Source organism: Python bivittatus, unplaced genomic scaffold (genome assembly GCF_059951505.1).
Source record: "Python bivittatus isolate LINGU-HERP-01145 unplaced genomic scaffold, Pbiv_v1 ctg000790_np1212, whole genome shotgun sequence".
Lineage (NCBI taxonomy): Eukaryota > Metazoa > Chordata > Lepidosauria > Squamata > Pythonidae > Python > Python bivittatus.
Window position 1 is genome coordinate 2,665,909 of NW_028277110.1, and position 17,806 is coordinate 2,683,714.

General features: G+C 40.5%; 1 protein-coding gene across 5 annotated transcripts in view; it reads right to left on the reverse strand.

The window, feature by feature from the left end:
• The window catches only part of AMMECR1 (AMMECR nuclear protein 1), an 87,174-nt gene that overhangs the window by 5,186 nt on the left and 64,182 nt on the right, over positions 1-17,806 (reverse strand). For 3 of the 5 annotated variants that reach the window (XM_088129238.1, XM_088129235.1, XM_088129236.1), the window contains exons 4-5: positions 3,902-3,992; positions 1,584-1,680 (exon numbers count right to left, since the gene is read on the reverse strand). In XM_088129238.1, the coding sequence (XP_087985364.1) occupies positions 1,584-1,680; positions 3,902-3,992 (188 nt within the window). Of the gene's footprint in view, positions 1-1,583; positions 1,681-3,901; positions 3,993-15,691; positions 15,846-17,806 lie in introns of all 5 variants that reach the window. The other 2 variants (XM_088129237.1, XM_025169083.2) reach the window with 1 other exon arrangement.

Sequence of the window (17,806 nt, forward strand, 5' to 3'; positions counted from 1 at the left end):
TCAGATCCGAAAGTGATCATGAGACACTCTCCTTAACGGAGACAAAGAATGAAAGGCTGAGACCATTTCCATTTTTAAAGGGAACTCTCTGCCCCTCCCAGTCTTAAGCTGAACAGTGAAAAGGACACTTTGAACAATCATCAGTGGCAGCCAAGAGCGGAAACAATGAGAATCTTTGTTCCCCTACAAGAACCAGATTCTGGCCTGGTGTAGACCAAACGCTGTATTAGAGGCAACCGGGACCTCTGGCTTGCAAACACCTCTTCCTTTTCTAACGTGGCTGCAAGGAACTCAAAAGCTTATGCATCTGCTTCTAAACAAACCAGAGTTCCTTGTTGCATCAAGGCTGCTTTATGATGTGGGTTAACTTCAACCTACTAAAACTACTAAGAACTAACTACTACTGAAAACAAACTAACAAGAGCTCTCTCTCCGGATTTAAGTCTTTAGCTGTTGGAGCTGATTGGTTTTAGTTGATTTAATGGAATGACGTGTTTCAACTGTCATTGATCAGTATTTAAAAATATCTGCCTTTTGGAGATGCTAAGGGAAGTGTAAAGTGGGCTAGCATTTTACAAATAAAGACTGCCATTTCACGAAAGGAAAACCTGCTGTCCTCGTGCTTTCTGGCATCTTATCTCTCCTACCTTTGCAAAAATAACCAAGGGCACTTTTCATCGGTTGTGGTCTGCCTAATTAAAACTAGCCAGTTAGCCCTCTCTCTCTAAGGGTACATCACAGTTTCCTTCTTTCCATGTTCTACCCTTTCCAACCTTCAAACCCATAAATCACAAGTTTATTTTCCTCTTTTTTTCAGCCAAAAGCCCATAAGGGGTTTCCAGTAAAAATGTATCTATAACGGCTGTCAAGAAGATCAGAAATCACTTCTTTCTCCCTTTCCTTTCCTTTCCTTTCCTTTCCTTTCCTTTCCTTTCCTTTCCTTTCCTTTCCTTTCCTTTCCTTTCCTTTCCTTTCCTTTCCTTTCCTTTCCTTTCCTTTCCTTTCCTCACCATTTACTATTCTTCTTTATTTTCTCCTATGGCTTTTACTTGGTTAAAAATCTCTTTAATAAAAACGAAATATATATCAAACTAGCCAATCAGAAGCTCCATTGAATTGGGAAACGGAAAATCCGCAGCCTCATTATCTTAGAGTTGTAGAATGGTAGTGGAAATGACCATTGAAATCAAGTTTGACCCCTGCTCCGTGCAGAAATCCAAAACAAAGTCTATCCCATTCTCTGGTTGGAAGCTAAAAGAGCCTGATTGAGCTTAGCAAAGCAGTCTGCTGTTTCCTTTTTCCTGAGAATCACAAAGCAGAACCAAATCCACCCCTAAACAAGGGAGCTAGGCGTTTTCCTCTCCCCCAAAAGCTACAATAACCATATTTAGGTTCTAGACATCCCTGTCTCAGTGATGGCAAGAACATTTAACTCAGGGTTCCTCAACCTCAGCAACTTTAAGATGGGTGTACATTTCCACCCTCCTATTGCACCTTCTTGCGTCCCTCTGGCATTGAGAAATGTGTCATTTACTGCAAACAAACAAACAAAATCAAGCAAAACACAGGATAGGACTTCTTACCTGGTCAGTTTTATTGTTTTCCTGAAATCGTTTGTGATTGGAGCCTTATAACCTCCTTTCCTCAATAAGGAATCTATGGTCTGAATATGGTCCCATCCTGTTGAGATTCATGAGAAGAGAACGCATCAGAAAATCAGCTACCAGAGCTTTGCAAAATGTTTAACTGATTGCCAAGAATACAAATTGCCTGGGAATTTGTATTCCTAATGGGAATTATCATAGGTAAGCTGGCTGAAACTGAACATCTTCCAAAGAATACCGAGACTTGTAATAATCCTAAATAAACAATGTTACTTTATTATCAATGTTGTCGTTCAGTTATGGGAACCATCCCTAATCTGGCCCCCGCTGGGGATGACAGAACCTGTAATTCAACAGTTCTGCAGCACACACAGCTTAGGTTCTCCTAGACACAAAGACTAGGCTTGCGGACTGAATTGTGTCTAGGAGAACTTAAATTCAAATTCTTAATCATCCGTGGTGCTTCTTGTTGCCGACATTGTAGGAGGACAGCCATGTTAGTCTATGGTAGTAAAAAAAAATCAGGAGTCTGGTAGTCTCTTCTGTGACTAACATTTGCTTATGCCTTTTAATAAAATTTGTTAGTCAGAAAAGAAGTTACCGGAATCCTTCTGATTGTCAGTCAGCCAGGATGTTCACTGGGGAATCTTGGGCAGTTGTTGCTGTTTTTGGCTTTTAGCTCTCTTGACACTTTTTCTGTAATAACAGAAGGGTGGAGGAATCAAAGAAAGGTAAATTGTTGTTCCTCTTGAATATTTGTATTCCAAATGGCCAACTGAAAATCAGTGTAGTTTAGAACAAGCCAATGTTAAAGACCCTTGAAATGAGTCTAGTTAATAGCACGAAATTTAAATATGTACCTTATGTTTTATCAAAGGTGCTGTGTCACACAGCACTGGAGAGAACAGAATTATTACTGACCCAAGGACCAAGCAACCCAGCCAACACAACTGTTGCGTGGTTCCTGCCTGTTCAAAGGGTCTTAAGAGTAGTAGCAGTGCAGTAGGATTAGCTAATACAGAGCGCAACAGCAACTTGATTTTAGAGGTCTCCATAGATGGGGGCTTCCCATTTGCTCTGCAAAGCCAGCAACCCATCAACAAAGAGACTTCCATGGTTTTTTAGAAGATCCAAGTTTATACGAGACACAGGCTGAAACCACCATCCCGTGCTTCTGAGTTCAGCACCTTTTGGGTACTTTCTCTACTACATAAAAGGAATGACTCATTAAGAGTTATCCATGGGTTTTTTTTTTAAACTCACAAATCCATATAGGCGCAAACAATAAAAACATCTCTTCCTCTCCCAATTCTGGAAATAAAATTATTCTGAAATAATTAAATTCAGAATTAATCATGAAATCATGTCCGCAGCTTTGTTTTGTAGAAGACATCAATGACAACATCCATACAACTTTCCCAAATTATGAGCAGGAGATCCTGTGCTTTCACAGCACGGAAGTCCTGATAAATATAGAACTCTAGGCAGATTTTTTAAAAAGTCCAATCTCCTACCAGTGAAAACTTTACTAGCAGGTACACCTTGAAATGGAACTGTCACCCTCTGAATGCAAGCTCTGTATTTGGTTTTCACAATATACCACAGATGTCAAGGAATTGCGTCCGTGGAAAATGTTGGCTAATGGTAGCTTTCAGCTGAAGACTGGGAATTTAGGCAGCAGCATCATCTCAGCCTTCCCTCCATTTTTAGGACGGATCTTTACGTCCCTTGTAAGGGGGCTTGGGGATTCGTCATAGAATCTGAAGCCAATTTTATGACTCCGATGACACCTGATAGGGCCAGTTCTACCTCTTTGACTTGTATGATATATTTTTTCAAATAATTATCTCAGGAGTCTATCTTAGGAGTCTACCTAAAAGTAAAGCGGGAAGACAGTCCTAGAGCAGTTGGATAAGAGGACATTGAGAAAAATGAAATGCTTTCATAAATCGTGACATGGCTCCTTTAAGAGAGCTTTCTGCATGGCTGGTGTCTGCAGCTTTCAGTCATTACATCCGGATGGACTATTTTGCTCCACTGTCTCCCACCGCTGTTTGGCCCAATGCTGTCCTGTTAGTTTGCGGCAACGTATGCTTGGATTGCTGCAATCGAGGGAAGCTTTCCGAACCAAGGGATTTGTTTTCGACAGATACGTAGGTGGCATTTAAAAGAGTCATCCCTTACAATTAAAGGATCGCTCCATCATCTGACATCAGTGCAAGGTCAAATATTGCATTTTAAGTTCCTAGGTATGTTTAAATTCTTCACCAGATCATATGAGAAAGTGCAACAATGACCTTGCTCCTTCGCAACCTCCGGTAAGTAGGTGGCGGTGCGCTTTGATCCTTTTTCGTTGATGAATTCTATTCTAATGCCGTGTACACCCACCTGAAAGAAACGGGCAGTTTTATTAGTACATTAAAATAAAAACAAAAACAAAGAGATTGTTAGAAATATAAAACTCCAAGGAGTCAATTTTGTATGATTACTATTTGATCTTTCTTCTTCCTTTCAGATTTTTTTTTGTCTTTAAAAGCACTTTAGTTTAGCCTCTCTGAATGGGAGAGCCCAGGACAAGAACACCTATTTCTCATTTTGGATGCAATGGGAGAGGAATGGAACCATTTAGGGTCTCTTCTGGTACCCATGGCAACTGAAACCTAAGGTCTCAGTTGCCAACGTATCTGCTTCATTTCCATTGTCAAAAGTGATGACGTTCATCATGTGATACATAGGCTGAGATTCTAAATTCAATGTTCAGGAGAAGTAGCTGGTCACAGGATAGAAAATACTTACAACACAATGAAACTGACAGGGTTAACTTTATTTCAAGAAGCTGGGAGAAATCAGTGGATCCAGACACTTAGGTATGGCATTTTCTGAGCCCTTGTGGCAAACTGTACTCTTGACTAACTAAGCAGTTAAGAGAGCCATTCAAATGCTAGGTCACCAAACATACTACTATGAAGTACTAAAAGAAGAGAAGATTTTTGAGTTTACTTCAGAGGCATTACCAAGAGATTCAAATGCCACTGGTGCAAATTACTTTGGACCATGGTCCTTTTCAGCTTTTTTAGGAAGGTCTGAGTTGTTTTTATTTTTAATGAGATACCATTTTTCTTGTGCCTGGTGGTGATTCAAAGAAGTTAAATGTGCATATTCCTTGATAGCTGGGAATGAAGAATATGATAGTTCCTCTGGATTAAAAACAAACCCAAAGCACCTATCATTTGATCATGCTAACATATGTAAGATTCTTACTTAGAATAACATTACATATGAAGGTGCAACCTTTTTCTCAGTTGCTTTGGAAAAGGCATATATCTTTTCCAAAGCCGGTTCAGGAAATTCATCAAAGCAGTTTTACACCTGACTAAATAACTATTTGTACTCAGATTACAAATGCTAACTATTATGTTAACTAAGCTGAATGATAAATTGGTGGATGAGATGGTGGGTCAAAAGTAGGCATTTCTATCAAAATGAACATACAGCAGTCCCTCCCAACCCAACTTTTCTGTGGCTACTTGGCTTGACTAGCTGGAGCTTGTGTCCCAGAACTACGAGGCTCAAGAATATTCAATACCCACTTAGCATGCCTAGGTGTATTTCAAGATATAAAATACACCCATGGTCATTTTCACCTTCAAGTCACCAAGAGAGTAGAAAATAATCATCTGGTTCCTAAACTCTGAGACTTCTATGTTATAGTGCAGGGTTCCTCAACCTTGGCAACTTTAAGACAGGTGGACTCCAACTCCCAGAATTCCCCAGCCAGCCAGCCTTGGAGTCCACCTGTCTTAAAGTTGCCAAGGTTGAGGAACCTTGTTATAGTGCATTCAGTTATGTGCTGAACCTGATTTCCAAAATGCAAAGCTCGATATACAAGAATGAATAAGCAAGAATTCATGACTATCTCTGGGGACCAGATTGCATGGATAAATAATGCCATGAAGTTGACTGTAAACAGAAAATAGTAATATGTCAGATGGATAACAGGGTCTCACAATTGCAGGGTTATTGTTAGAAATGAAGCTGGTGAGACAGGAACCAGCAGTTCCCAGGCTCAAGAGAACCATTATGTCATTATAACCTAGCTGCCTCCCACTCACAGCCTTGAGGAAGTATGTGTTGACTTGGAAATATGGAGGAAAAAAAAAGCCTAGAATTTAAATTCTGGAGCACAGATCTTATATATAGGCCTTGATTGCTGTGTGCTACAGCAGACAGACCTTTTGGTGTATATTGCTCTATTCTTGCAATAAAGAAACTAATCCTGTCATGTCTGGGAGTCTTCTGGCGAGAAGCAAGTTTCTGGATATGGAGTTAAGTGTCTGGAGACCTGAGATGTACTGCTGTGTCTAGCCTGAAGCCTGGCACTTAGATCCACACCAAGTTTCTCCATGCAGTGTTGCTACCAAAGGATAGTCAGGCCAAATGTATTGTATTTGGAGGAGAAATTATCAGCATGCTCTTATGAATAAGCTTAAGTTTTTGTCTACCAGGACAAGTTATGAACTACAGAAAAATATTTGTTTTGTGCCTTTGAGTCAGTTTTTGATTCCTGGTGACTCCTGCCTGGACGAGTCCCTGCGGTTTTCTTGGCAAGGTTTTTTGGAAGTGGTTTGCCCTGGCCTCCTTCTTCCCAGGGCTGAGGGAGAGGGACTGGCCCAAGGCCACCCAACTGGCTTCGTGCCCAAGGCAGGACTAGAACTCACCATCTCCCAGTTTCTAGCCTGATCCCTTAACTACTACACCAAACTAGCAAAAAAATATAAATTGCCTCAAAATGTTAGCTTCCTTTCCTTTCCTTTCCTCTCCTCTCCACATGGACTGTTTTCAAACCTAACTTTGTATTGTAAGATTTTTAAAACAGGCTACTCATAGAGTCAAAGAAACAGCCAGACTGAGTGTTGCACTCAGCTCTGAAGCAAACTACATCTGTATTGCAGCTGCTGGAAACTTGGTGTGGAGATGCTAAGGACAGAGTTAAATGCAGGTTGAAACGAGAGTGGGGCCGTGTAAGCTAAGTAATTTTAAACCTGATGAACAATTTAATTTAAAGCTGAGTTTATGACTCCCAAAGTAGATAATGCAGAGTTCTACACAGGAGAGTTTTCCCTCAATGGAATCTTCGGTCCCTCCCAGATTATCTCCTTGAAGCTACAGATGATGACAATCCAAAGAGCCTATCAAGGGTTATAAATGTGCCTTGGAAATGTTGATTCAGGTATGCACACAATAACTGTGCTTAGGTTTCTAATATACACACTCTTCCTCATTAGGAAAGTCTTATCAAATAACAATATCATCATCACTTGGTAGAGGGGAATGATGCAGCTCTTTCCATAGTGCTCTCTATATCTATCTATCTATCTATCTATCTATCTATCTATCTATCTATCTATCTATCTATCTATCTATCTATCTATCTATCTATCTTATATGTCCTTCCCCCTCCCGAAAATTCCAAAATTGCTTGTATTCTATCGTCTGTGTGCAGAGTTATATTTCAACTTTAAAAGACAATGGAATTGGATCCTCTTACTGACACTGAAGAGGCACAAATATATTCATGAGTTGGGTCAACATCTACATTTCAATTCAAGTTGCTTGGATTGTAGGTGACATGATTTAAATAAAGTGCTGAACCACAGTTTAGCATACATGCAGCAGGGAGCAATCTGACATTCTGCATAAACTGAAACTGCAATTAAGTTTTAATTAGGGCTACCTAAACAACAGGTGGCAATCTTGGCTTGTTGGGACATACCAAGCAAAACACAGACCACCCTGGTTTGGATGAAGCAACTAACTGCACTTAGTTTACAGGTAGATGCCACTGAAGAATACCAGTGAAAGGCTATATATACATTCGAAGTTGCATTATATCTGAACATAACCTGGGTGCAGCCTTTCTGTGGGTTTAGGGGACTGGCAAGATTCCTTCCTCCTGTGTGAATCTGTCAAACTGCTAAGATTGTTATTAGAAGCCAGATTCTTTGTAACCCATCCCTTCTCTGTGGAAATGACAATGGTTAACAGAGATGAGAGCTTTTTGATGTTGGTCCTCTTACTATGGAAACACCTTTTCCTTTGTCAGTTCATCTATACAAGAATTTTTTTTAGAAAGCAAGTTAAAACCATTCTTTTCTAGGATAGTCCTCAGTTTTAGATTAGGATTTAACCTCTCCTGAAATACTAAGTGCTCTGCAGTTCTTCTACCAGATAGCTGATTTTTCAGCTGTTTTAAGGACAAAACATGTTTGAAAACAGCAGGCAGGGATTCTAATAATTGTAAGCCCCTCGGTCTATAATTATCTATCCAGAACAGATTAAGGGCGTCCTACCAGAATCTGTTCCCTTCCCTTAACAGCTGGGATCTGACCAACAATTTTGATGAACTGCCTCTAGGTGGAAATTAAGACAGGGATGGAAAGAGCATCACTTACGCCTCAACCCCTCTCTTGCTTCCTGATGATGAAAGGGACTATTGTTGTCTTATCTACAAGAATTTCACTTCCCAGCACAAAATAAATGGATGCACACCAGTCATTAGATTAAAATAAGATCTTCTTCTAGCATCTAACAACAGTCACATCAAAGCAGTTTTTCAGGAAATTTGACAGGTCCAGATAATGAAACTTCATAACGAAAATGAAAAACTAATTTTCAGAAATCACTCAAAAGGGCAGGGTTAGTGATAATGTCAGGTTTCTGGGGAGCGGCTTCTGAAATCAAGTCTTACATGAGCTTGTTGTAACTGGAATTGAGTTAACTCTAACCCACCCAGACTTCTCTAGCCTGTGTAGTACTATTGAGGGATATACCCAACAAACTTTGCCAACTATCATAGCATTCAAAACTCTATGCAGTTCACAGGCTGATTGAGTATACCCCCTACTACTACTATACTACACCTGGCACCATTCAGATAATTTCCATTAGAATCCATCATCCCAGCTGTGTGGCCATTGAAGGTACTGGCTGGGAATAACTAGAGCTGTAGTCCAACCTAGCTGGAGGGCATCAGATTGGAGGAAGCTGGTACAGCTTACTGGAGGCCATATAGCATGAGACCCATTCTGAAGATTTTCATGATATGCAAAATTGTCTCTTCCTTCCAAAAAATCAAAGCAGGGATTGAAAGTCATCCATTTGAACTAACAGCATGTCTTTCCTATTTCCTGGTATCTAAACTGGGAATTTTAACCCTCCCACTCTCCTTGAAACAGTATTTGAAATTCAGATACAAAAGAGGCATTACAAAAGTAAGGAACTTGTCTGTTTGGCATAAGAAGCTGACACATGTACGAACCCCAGGTATCCACGTATTGCATGAGCAAGTTGATAAACAAAGTAACTGTGGTTGATCATAGCTTCCAAATGATATTCTGGTTTGTCTGAAAGCCATGAACCTTGGTTTCCTAGCTCAGGTGTAAGGGAAGCCATGATTAACTATGTTTTCTTGCTTTAGGGATATACTAAGAGGCTGCTTGTGATAAAAGAGGGATGTGAATCTACCTCTCAGCTTGCTGAGGTTCTGATCATTCAGCCATAGCTGCTGTAGACATGAGCAAGATCATAGGAAGAAGCTGAAGAGTATTTTAAGAGGCCAAACAAAAGCTTCAATACAAAGAGAATCCTGGGTGAATGGCTGGCTATCACAAAGTAGTGTTAAAGGTTACGTTCATCCAGTTGCTATCTATAACAAGGACAAATTGCTACCTGTCTGTTTTACTCTTTAGGATAAAATGTATTCCAGACATTTGTTCATGAAACTGCCACTATCTTGTGGCCACCTCTCCCTTCCACACTTTTCTGGGAGGTGGGCAAGGGGGGAGGACGGATCCTTTCATCCCTTAAAAACTTAACCTACTTCCCCAAAGAACCTAGCAACGTGTGTGTCTTAAATCTCTTTGAAGCTTGTGGCATCTATTTTATTCCTGAAGTCCCACCCCAGATGGGCTAAATATTTGACCCTGCCGCTTCCAGTAACATCATGACATCACTGCCCTAGCAAAAATTAAACCATGGCCCCTGGCTGCAAGATTTGGGGAAGAAAAGGGAGTTTGTCCTAACCGTCTGCCCTTGAAGAATGTCCAAGTAAAATACTGCTGTAGTCCGATGGGACAAAATCAGAGTGGCTTTGCTCCTACATGCTAGGTTCTCACTGAAAGTGAACTGTGGCAAAAAGGAAGAACTACTTGGCCCTAATATTTCCTTCCAGGAAATGTTCAACGAAGCAAAAGGAAGGATAGGGAAGGAAGACAGCTGCTGGAAAATCAGCTCAGCGAACATAGAGAAGTCAAGAACATTTCCCCAAATTCTCAATTTGAAATCCTCTACTTAAAAGAATCTGGACTCTGCACATCTTCTCAATTGGGGGAGGGGGGAGAGTGCTTCACTTCTTGGCATGGATATAAAAAGGCTTTGCTACCAAGTTTTATCCTGACTCATTTACTGGGGGGGGGGAAAAGATATTGGAAATACTTTGGGTCCAAAGCTGGTTTAATCTGCATCTAGTGGACGTATGCTATTTTTCTTTTTCTTTTCTAAAAGAAGCTATCCCAATGTTAAGACTGGAAAAAGAATGTAAATGATCTGTTCACTGTTTCGTTAGGTGGCTGGAAGACACTGCACAGGACCTAGTCTGGGATCTATTAACAGCAGCTAAATCTTCCTATTAACTTCCTTGAATCAACTCTATTCCCAAAGAACAAGAATTTGGATTCTGGCCTAAAAGGCTGAATTAACTGAATATGTCTGCTCCCTTGGCAATAAACAGCAACGCAAAACATCTGAACCAATTTAGACTGGTTTACTGCCCATATGAAAACCCAGCCTAATTTGGATTTGCAATATTTTTTTTTACCAACTATTTTTTCTTGTGGATGGTGTTCCTCATTTTCTAATGGATGAAAAGAATTTGCTTTGTGAGGAACTGAACAGATCAGCATTTAGCTCACATTAAAGCATTTTGCCTGTTCTGTTAATTGCCTTGTTATTTTGATTACTATTTTTATGTAAGATGTATTAACAGGATAAACTTTTTTTAAAATATGCAAATATATGTAAACTAACGATGTTAATAGTTCTATGAATAATCGAAGGAAATCCTGTGGATGTGGGTCTGCGTGTGCCTGAGAGAGAGCGCACGCAAGACAGACAAGAGAGACTAATGACTGTAAAATTATTCCTGTCTACAAGCTCTAATTCTTCCCACTGAAATATAAAGTTGCTTGTCATTTTTCCAATTAAAATACAAAAAAGACCGCGTAACTAATGCTCTGTCTCAAAAATGAGAGGCAAGGGTCATCTTGTTAGAAAAACTACAGAAAGCCCAACCTTATTCTGTTGGAAATCTATTCCTTTTTGCTGCTTAGATTTCACCAAACTATCTTCAAACCCACAAAGAGTGAAACCTGCTTTAAATAAACAGAACACACTCAAGAGCTGGCATTCTCAAGAAGCTCTCTTTGTACAATGCAAAAGCCACATCATCTGTAGCTGAGACCCTCAACACTGCCTTTCAGAAGATTCTTTCGCTGAAAGCTGAAAGAACAGATTTACTTTTTTCAGGCATAGAGAAATGCTATGCCTATTTCAAGATGGGTGGAACATATACAGGAGGGAAGACTTATAAACTACATTGGGGATGGCCATATTCCAGTAAGATTTCTGTCAAAAGGAGCAAAATCTTCTGATGTCAAAGCACAACACCCCTAGTTGGTGCGCCAACTTTTCCTAATGGAATGACAGTCATTCACTGATACTGAAAAATTTAACAAATGTCCTTGCAGCACTTCTGGGAGAAAAGTCTTATTCCCTGATTTTTGTAATCTCCACCAGTGAAAATCAAGAAACTCCAGTTTGCAAATCTCCATCCTGGATTCTGTTTCTTGGTTAGTATAGGGTAGCTTTCACTTACCTTGTTTCCTCCAGAAGTGCCAGACTTAAATTACCATAACCTAGCCAACCAAGTCTGGCATATCTAGAAGGAATGAGGTTTAGGAAGAATGGAAAAGAGAACAGTGGAAAGTTCTGATTTTCATGGAAAGCGGTATCTACACTTTATCTAGTCCTTCCTGCACATTTCTCCATTCTCTTTGTCTATGTCCTTATAAAGTTATGCTGTTCTAACCACAAGGCTTGTCTCTCCAAGCTCCACATAAAATTGCAATTTGCATCTTCCAGTCTCTTGTTTTCCAAGAATGTTAACACATTCTGAGATTGATTAACTCTAAAGAACCTTCACATCAATTACACTTCTTTTTTTTCCTTGTTGTTCCAAGTGGCTTGCAGTGTAGACAACATCACAAAAGCGATATCAGAGGAAATGGAAGAAAAGAAGTCAGAACAAGTCAATGAAAGATGACTACATGATTATTAAAATTTCATGTTTTTTGCTAAAATGTTGGACAAAAAACTTCATCGAAGAGATAGAAGAGAAATTGGAAAGTGATGACAATGTAGATATATTTTGAGAGGCAGTTCTGGACAAGGGCAGTAAAAATGAAGGACCGGAGTCACTTGAGGTTTCAGTCAACCTTTGGACAGGTGAAGAAGATAGAGCTGGGTAAGTGAAGGTCACGTATGAGCACAATGGAATATAAGAGGAAGAGATTGCAGATGAAGAGGAAAGCATTGAGAACTTTGATAATAAGTTGGGAAACTTGGGGAGGATTGGATTTTTGGTAAAAAGCCCATCTTAAGTATTTAAGGATGGATTTCAAGTAATTCAAGGATCAATAATGGTGAGCAATAGTAGCAGCAGAGATAGGAGGACTGCAGTACTAGCCATGGAGATTGCATCTGCCAAAAGGAGAGAGAGGAAGGATTGCATTTAAGAGCTGCGCAGATCCATGGAATCAATTGGAAAGTGTTGCTTCAGGATATAAAGGATTGCAAATATGAGCAACTCATGAAAGCACCCGTGTCTATTACCACAAGGGCACACACTGCTGCAGGGAGGCTTCCGCTGCAGCCAGACAATCTTGGAAACAGAAGCAGCTGCTTGAATTAGCTGCAGACACGATGCAGCGTTTGCGTTCCCACATCATTCAAGCCAACTCTTCCCAAGAGAATCTCTAGCGCTGTGCAACTCTATCTTACATCCCCAGTGTTGTTAAAGAAGTGATTTGGCAACTGATAAATACGAGGCACAAAGAAAAAAAAAAGAAAAAGTCAAAACCAACCAACCAAAAAACCCAAGGCTGCAGATCTGTTGAGTATTACTTCCCACCCCAAAAAGGTTCAGCTCATGACAACTTCAGCCAATTATATGCATGCATCACAGGAGCAACATGCCTCAAGAGAGACACTTGGAAGGACAGTGCCCGTGTGCCTTAAATGAATTAAATAAATACATGCTTAAAGCCAGATCATATTCTTGCTGATGCACCCATATAGCAGGTTCATCATGGGCTAAAAAAGGTTTGGAATGCACTAGTTCCGCTACTGTATATATGCAGTCAGTTTCCCATTCTAAGGGACTCTGCCTGGTCCACTTTGAAGGCCTTTTTTCAGCTCTGAATCATTTGTGGTCCCTGACATACTTCTGCCCTTCTTCTTTTCTCTTTTCCAGTTTTTCACAGCACTGTCCTCTCCTTACCCTCATCCTCTCTTAACTGAAATGCAGTGTGAAGCCTTTTTGAACTGGGGTGCCCTCTAGTTACGTGGGCTTCAACGTTCAGAATTCCCTAGCCAGCACAGGCATTGTTGAAACTTCTGGGTGTTGAGGTTCATGTGTCAGGAGAAGGCCAAGTTAGAAAAAGCTAAGTGAAAGCATCTGATTCTGAGTGGGAGGATGCCCATTCAATCTTTCCTCAACAACACTGCTTGCTACTTTTCCAAGTCATGTTAAAAATAAACTAGACTGAATGGACCATTCTGATTGCATTATGTGGTTTGAAGGAAAGGTGAGATTAAAAGGGGAAGCATTTCCTTCTTCTCCAATGACCTCTTCTAATATCTCATTCTCCCCCTTCCATAGATTAGCTTCCTTCTTCACTCTCTTTTCTTAGGAATCGTCTTACACTGTGTCTCCCTTGAGGAGATAAGCTGTGATTTTTCATCATGTAATTTGCTCTATATATCTACAGGCCTCAGTTAAGAATTGTGGGTTTAAAAAAATGAATTCAATATAGACCCAATACAAGTCATGTTCAAATAAGTGTTTGCCCACAGCTGTCAATTATGATTTGCTTCAGCCATCTGTGCGTTAAAAGGTCTGACACCACTGATAAATTCCAACGATTCTTTAAGCTTTCCAATAAAATGTAATTTTCTATACACTAACTCCTTGTCAACACCTTGGGGCTCTCCAGCCAATTATCCATGCTGTTTGTGATGAGAAAATATGTTTGTGATTATTAAATGGAAAACACCAGGGAGTTCATCTGCGGAGGGAGAAGTGTACATTCAAGACAATCCTTTTCTGAATTGCGTAACTTTTTGTGTATGTGCCTTCAAGTCAATCTTGACTCCTGGCAATTGCCTGGCAACGTTTTCAGAAGTGGTTTGCCATCACTGCCTTCTTCCTTGACCTGAGAGAGTATGACCAATCTGAAGTCACCCAGCTGGGTTCATGGCTAAGACAGGACTAGATCTCATGGTCTCTTGGTTTCTAGCCTGGTGCCCTTACTCACAACACCCAACTGGCTCTCATTTTCAGAACTTAATATTTACAATATGCTGTCTTGAGTCTCAAGGGGCATTCACTAGATTCACACTCAGAAGTCTTCTTTCATTCCACTAGAGTTTAGATCAGTGTTTTTCAACGTTGGCAACTTTAAGATGTGGGGACTTCAACTCCCAGAAGTCCCCACATCTTAAAGTTGCCAATGTTGAGAAATACTGGTTTAGATTGTCATCCCATACTGCTAAGCATTCAAGCAATAACCTAATCTTTAAAGTCTATGTGTGTACTACCCAGCTAAGCCAAATATGACAAGCAATTGAGTGGTATATTCTCCATTCTCTTTCATAGAAGCACACATTCATTTCATATTCTTCAGAAGAGGTAGCTTCAGAGCCTGTGACAAAAAAGGGCTACTTTTTAATCCAGGAATGGGCATTACTTGACAGAGGAAAAAAAAATGGAAATTTTGAACACTTAGGAGAAAGGTGGAAGAAGATTAGAAATGGGAGAGGAGTCCCCGTGAATACCACTCCCTGTGAAAGAGTAGAATGTCAGCATTTGGCTCTATAGAAAACAGCCCAGTTTTCTGAGACAAAGTCACATGGAGAAAGTAGCTTCTGACTCAAAAATAGAGAGTTGCAGTAGCTGAAAAATGACCCACAGAAATAAACCAAATACTGTACTAGCTTGATTTATGTCTAAACTGACTGTGGGTGGTTTTCCAAGATTCCAGATGTGTTTGGAGATGCTGGTAACTAAACTCAGGGTCTTCTACATGGAAAATGTGTGCAATGCAATGGCCACCAGACAGGGCCTGGATATAGAGGCTGGGTCAAAATTATTTCTTCTATGGAGCACTATAGCTTTTACCCCTGCCATCTGCCGTGAGCCTCCTTTACTTATACACTGACCAACTTTGTGGGATGAGTCTTGGGGAGGGGAACTTTTGCTAGAGGTGTCAACCATGTGCCCCATCCTCATAAAAAGCCCCAGGTAGCGTGAGCTGATGAGCAGAGCAAGTCACACATAGCCATGCTATGGAAGGATGAATGGACAAAATGGAAGGCCTGTATTTGCACTCTACAATCCCAGGTGACCCTTTGGGCAAGTGGCTAGAGAAACGTGCAAATTATATTTAAACAACAGGTGAAAAATGGCAGCAATTTGAAAAACCATGTGGGAGCTAATGGCAGCCAATTCACTCAGCCCTCTCCTCTAAATTCCTTCTGTCGGGAGAAAAGACCACGCTGACCCAGTTGAGAGACCCTCGAGCAGAAGATATCCTCTCTGATGTACCCTCCTCCCCCAGCAAGACTTCTGGCTCCCCAGGATGATCAACTGTAGGAGCACAGCGAGCTCTGAGAACTTGAAATTTGGAAGGCATTTTGCATTCGTTAGCAAATTGCTGGATTAGCTCCCACAAGATCATCAATAGCATACCTACAGAAGTAAGGTCTCCTAACCGGGCGGATGGCCTTTCGGGATGATCTGGAAATGAGCAGTTATACCAGGTGGAAGAACCACATTCTCTCTTTAGGTCATATTCTAGCCATCTTGAAATGACTTTTTGCCATTCACATTGCATAACTGCAGTCCCCCTTAAAAGAAACATGGATGATATAAGCGGTCTCACTGTAAGGGCCAAATACAGTGACGCATTATTGTTTTAAGGACCAACATTTCAATAAAATCCTACTCTCTTGTCTAAGGTTCCCTATGGACCATGAGCTAAAGGTAATGGGAAATATTTTTTCAAAAAATACCCTTCCAAGTCAGGCTGAAACCCTAAATTCCCATTTAGAAAACCAAGTCTTTGAAAACAATGCATCTCCCTGGGACAGCGAGAGGGAGAAGACTCATCTTGGTTCCTCTTCTCTCAGCTCCCCAGCTTTAATTACTAAAAAAAATGGCCTTCTCGGTGCTGCGTTATTTTTTTCACCACCAGTGCAGTGTTAAGGGATGCAAAACTAAGCAAAGGTGGCATCTTAACTGGAATTGCTGAGTGAGGACAAGTAGCTACTCGGCTAGTGTTACCTAGCTTTTATTTCTAATGAACGAAATGCGAAGAAAAGTGCCGTAATTATCCTACGGATGGTGAACCTGCAGGACCTTGTTTTCTATCCTTAAAATCCAACAAACTACACCAAATGAAGATGTTGTGTTTCCAACCTCATTGTCCAAATACTACTCAACCCCCAATGCTTCCGTTCTGTCTCCAGAAAGTATTCTTTCAGGCTGTCTTGTACCCACCCACTCCCAGCTGGGTTTCAAAATGGGAAATAAGGTAGTAGGGCAGAAAGTGGGAAGTTCAGAGATCACATTTTCTGTGGACACTAAAGGAGAGTGCTTTATTCTTCTGCAATTGGCAGTGATGGGTCATTTTATTCCAGGGTTCCCAATGGGACATTAAATTCAATACTCTCTTCGCCCTCTTTACTGAGACATATCAAGGATTTAATCCAGAGAAATATCATTTTTCCCCCCAAAACAAGTGCTCTAAACAAAAAAATAATAACGGTTTAGCAAATTATCATTAGGGTTGTAAAGGATATTAAAAGGCTGCTACTCCTTACGAAGTCTGTTACACAGCCATCTATAAATACCTATGGGCCTTTGCTGCGTCCAGGAGATATTCAGCTGCTGAGTTATACATCATATAGACAGTTGGCAATGGAATGGAGAAGCTCAAAAGTTTGCACACAAAGAGCTGGACTTAGCTTTATACTCTTCTATTTATTTAAGTGCTAAATTCCAGAAGAGACTAGGTATGCTGGTCAGATCTGAAGCCATACTGTGAGTATTTGGGAACCTCCGGCATGCCTTTTGCGAAGGCAACACTCTTCACAGCATGTTGCACTGAATCGTTCACAATGCAATGACTATAAAATATTAGGGTACATAGTTAACACGAAGAGGAGTTCCTTAGCATATCTGTTACCAGACTGGTGTTTAAGATAATCTCTAAAGCCTTAGATATATTTCGATTTTTATTCAGAAACCAAGCAAATGGCAATTCACAAGTGAGAAGTTATTCAGACTGAGCAGCCAATTCACAAAGTTGCATGCAAAATGCTATGAGGGTGATTATTTGCCAGCTCTGAAAAAAATCCAATAGTACATTCTACTCCAGCAGCTTAAAAAGAGCCAGGAAAGTTTTACTAGAGGAGGAAAAAGGAGAGAGATCCTGTTTCCATTGTGGGCACAGCCCAATGTTTCAGTCTCTGTCTTCATTATTAAAAACAAACAAACAAACAAAATAATTATAGTGTCCTAAAGCCACCACTCTCAACCTCCTCAAGATGCTAAAATGAAGACTCCAGAGTTCCTAGCCAACATGGTTGTGCTCTCTGGGAACTCTGACAGATGTTGTTCCAACCCTGTTGAGTAAGGTGGGCTATGGCTATATTCTGTGAGTTTTAGCCCCACACACATTTCTAGAGGATAATGGATTGGACAAAACTCTTGTCAATTTCAGCATATCTTGAGGGCCCTGGTTGAGGACATCTGATATCAAGACTCAGGCAATCAGCAGTTCATGCCATTTGGAATGATCTGTGAA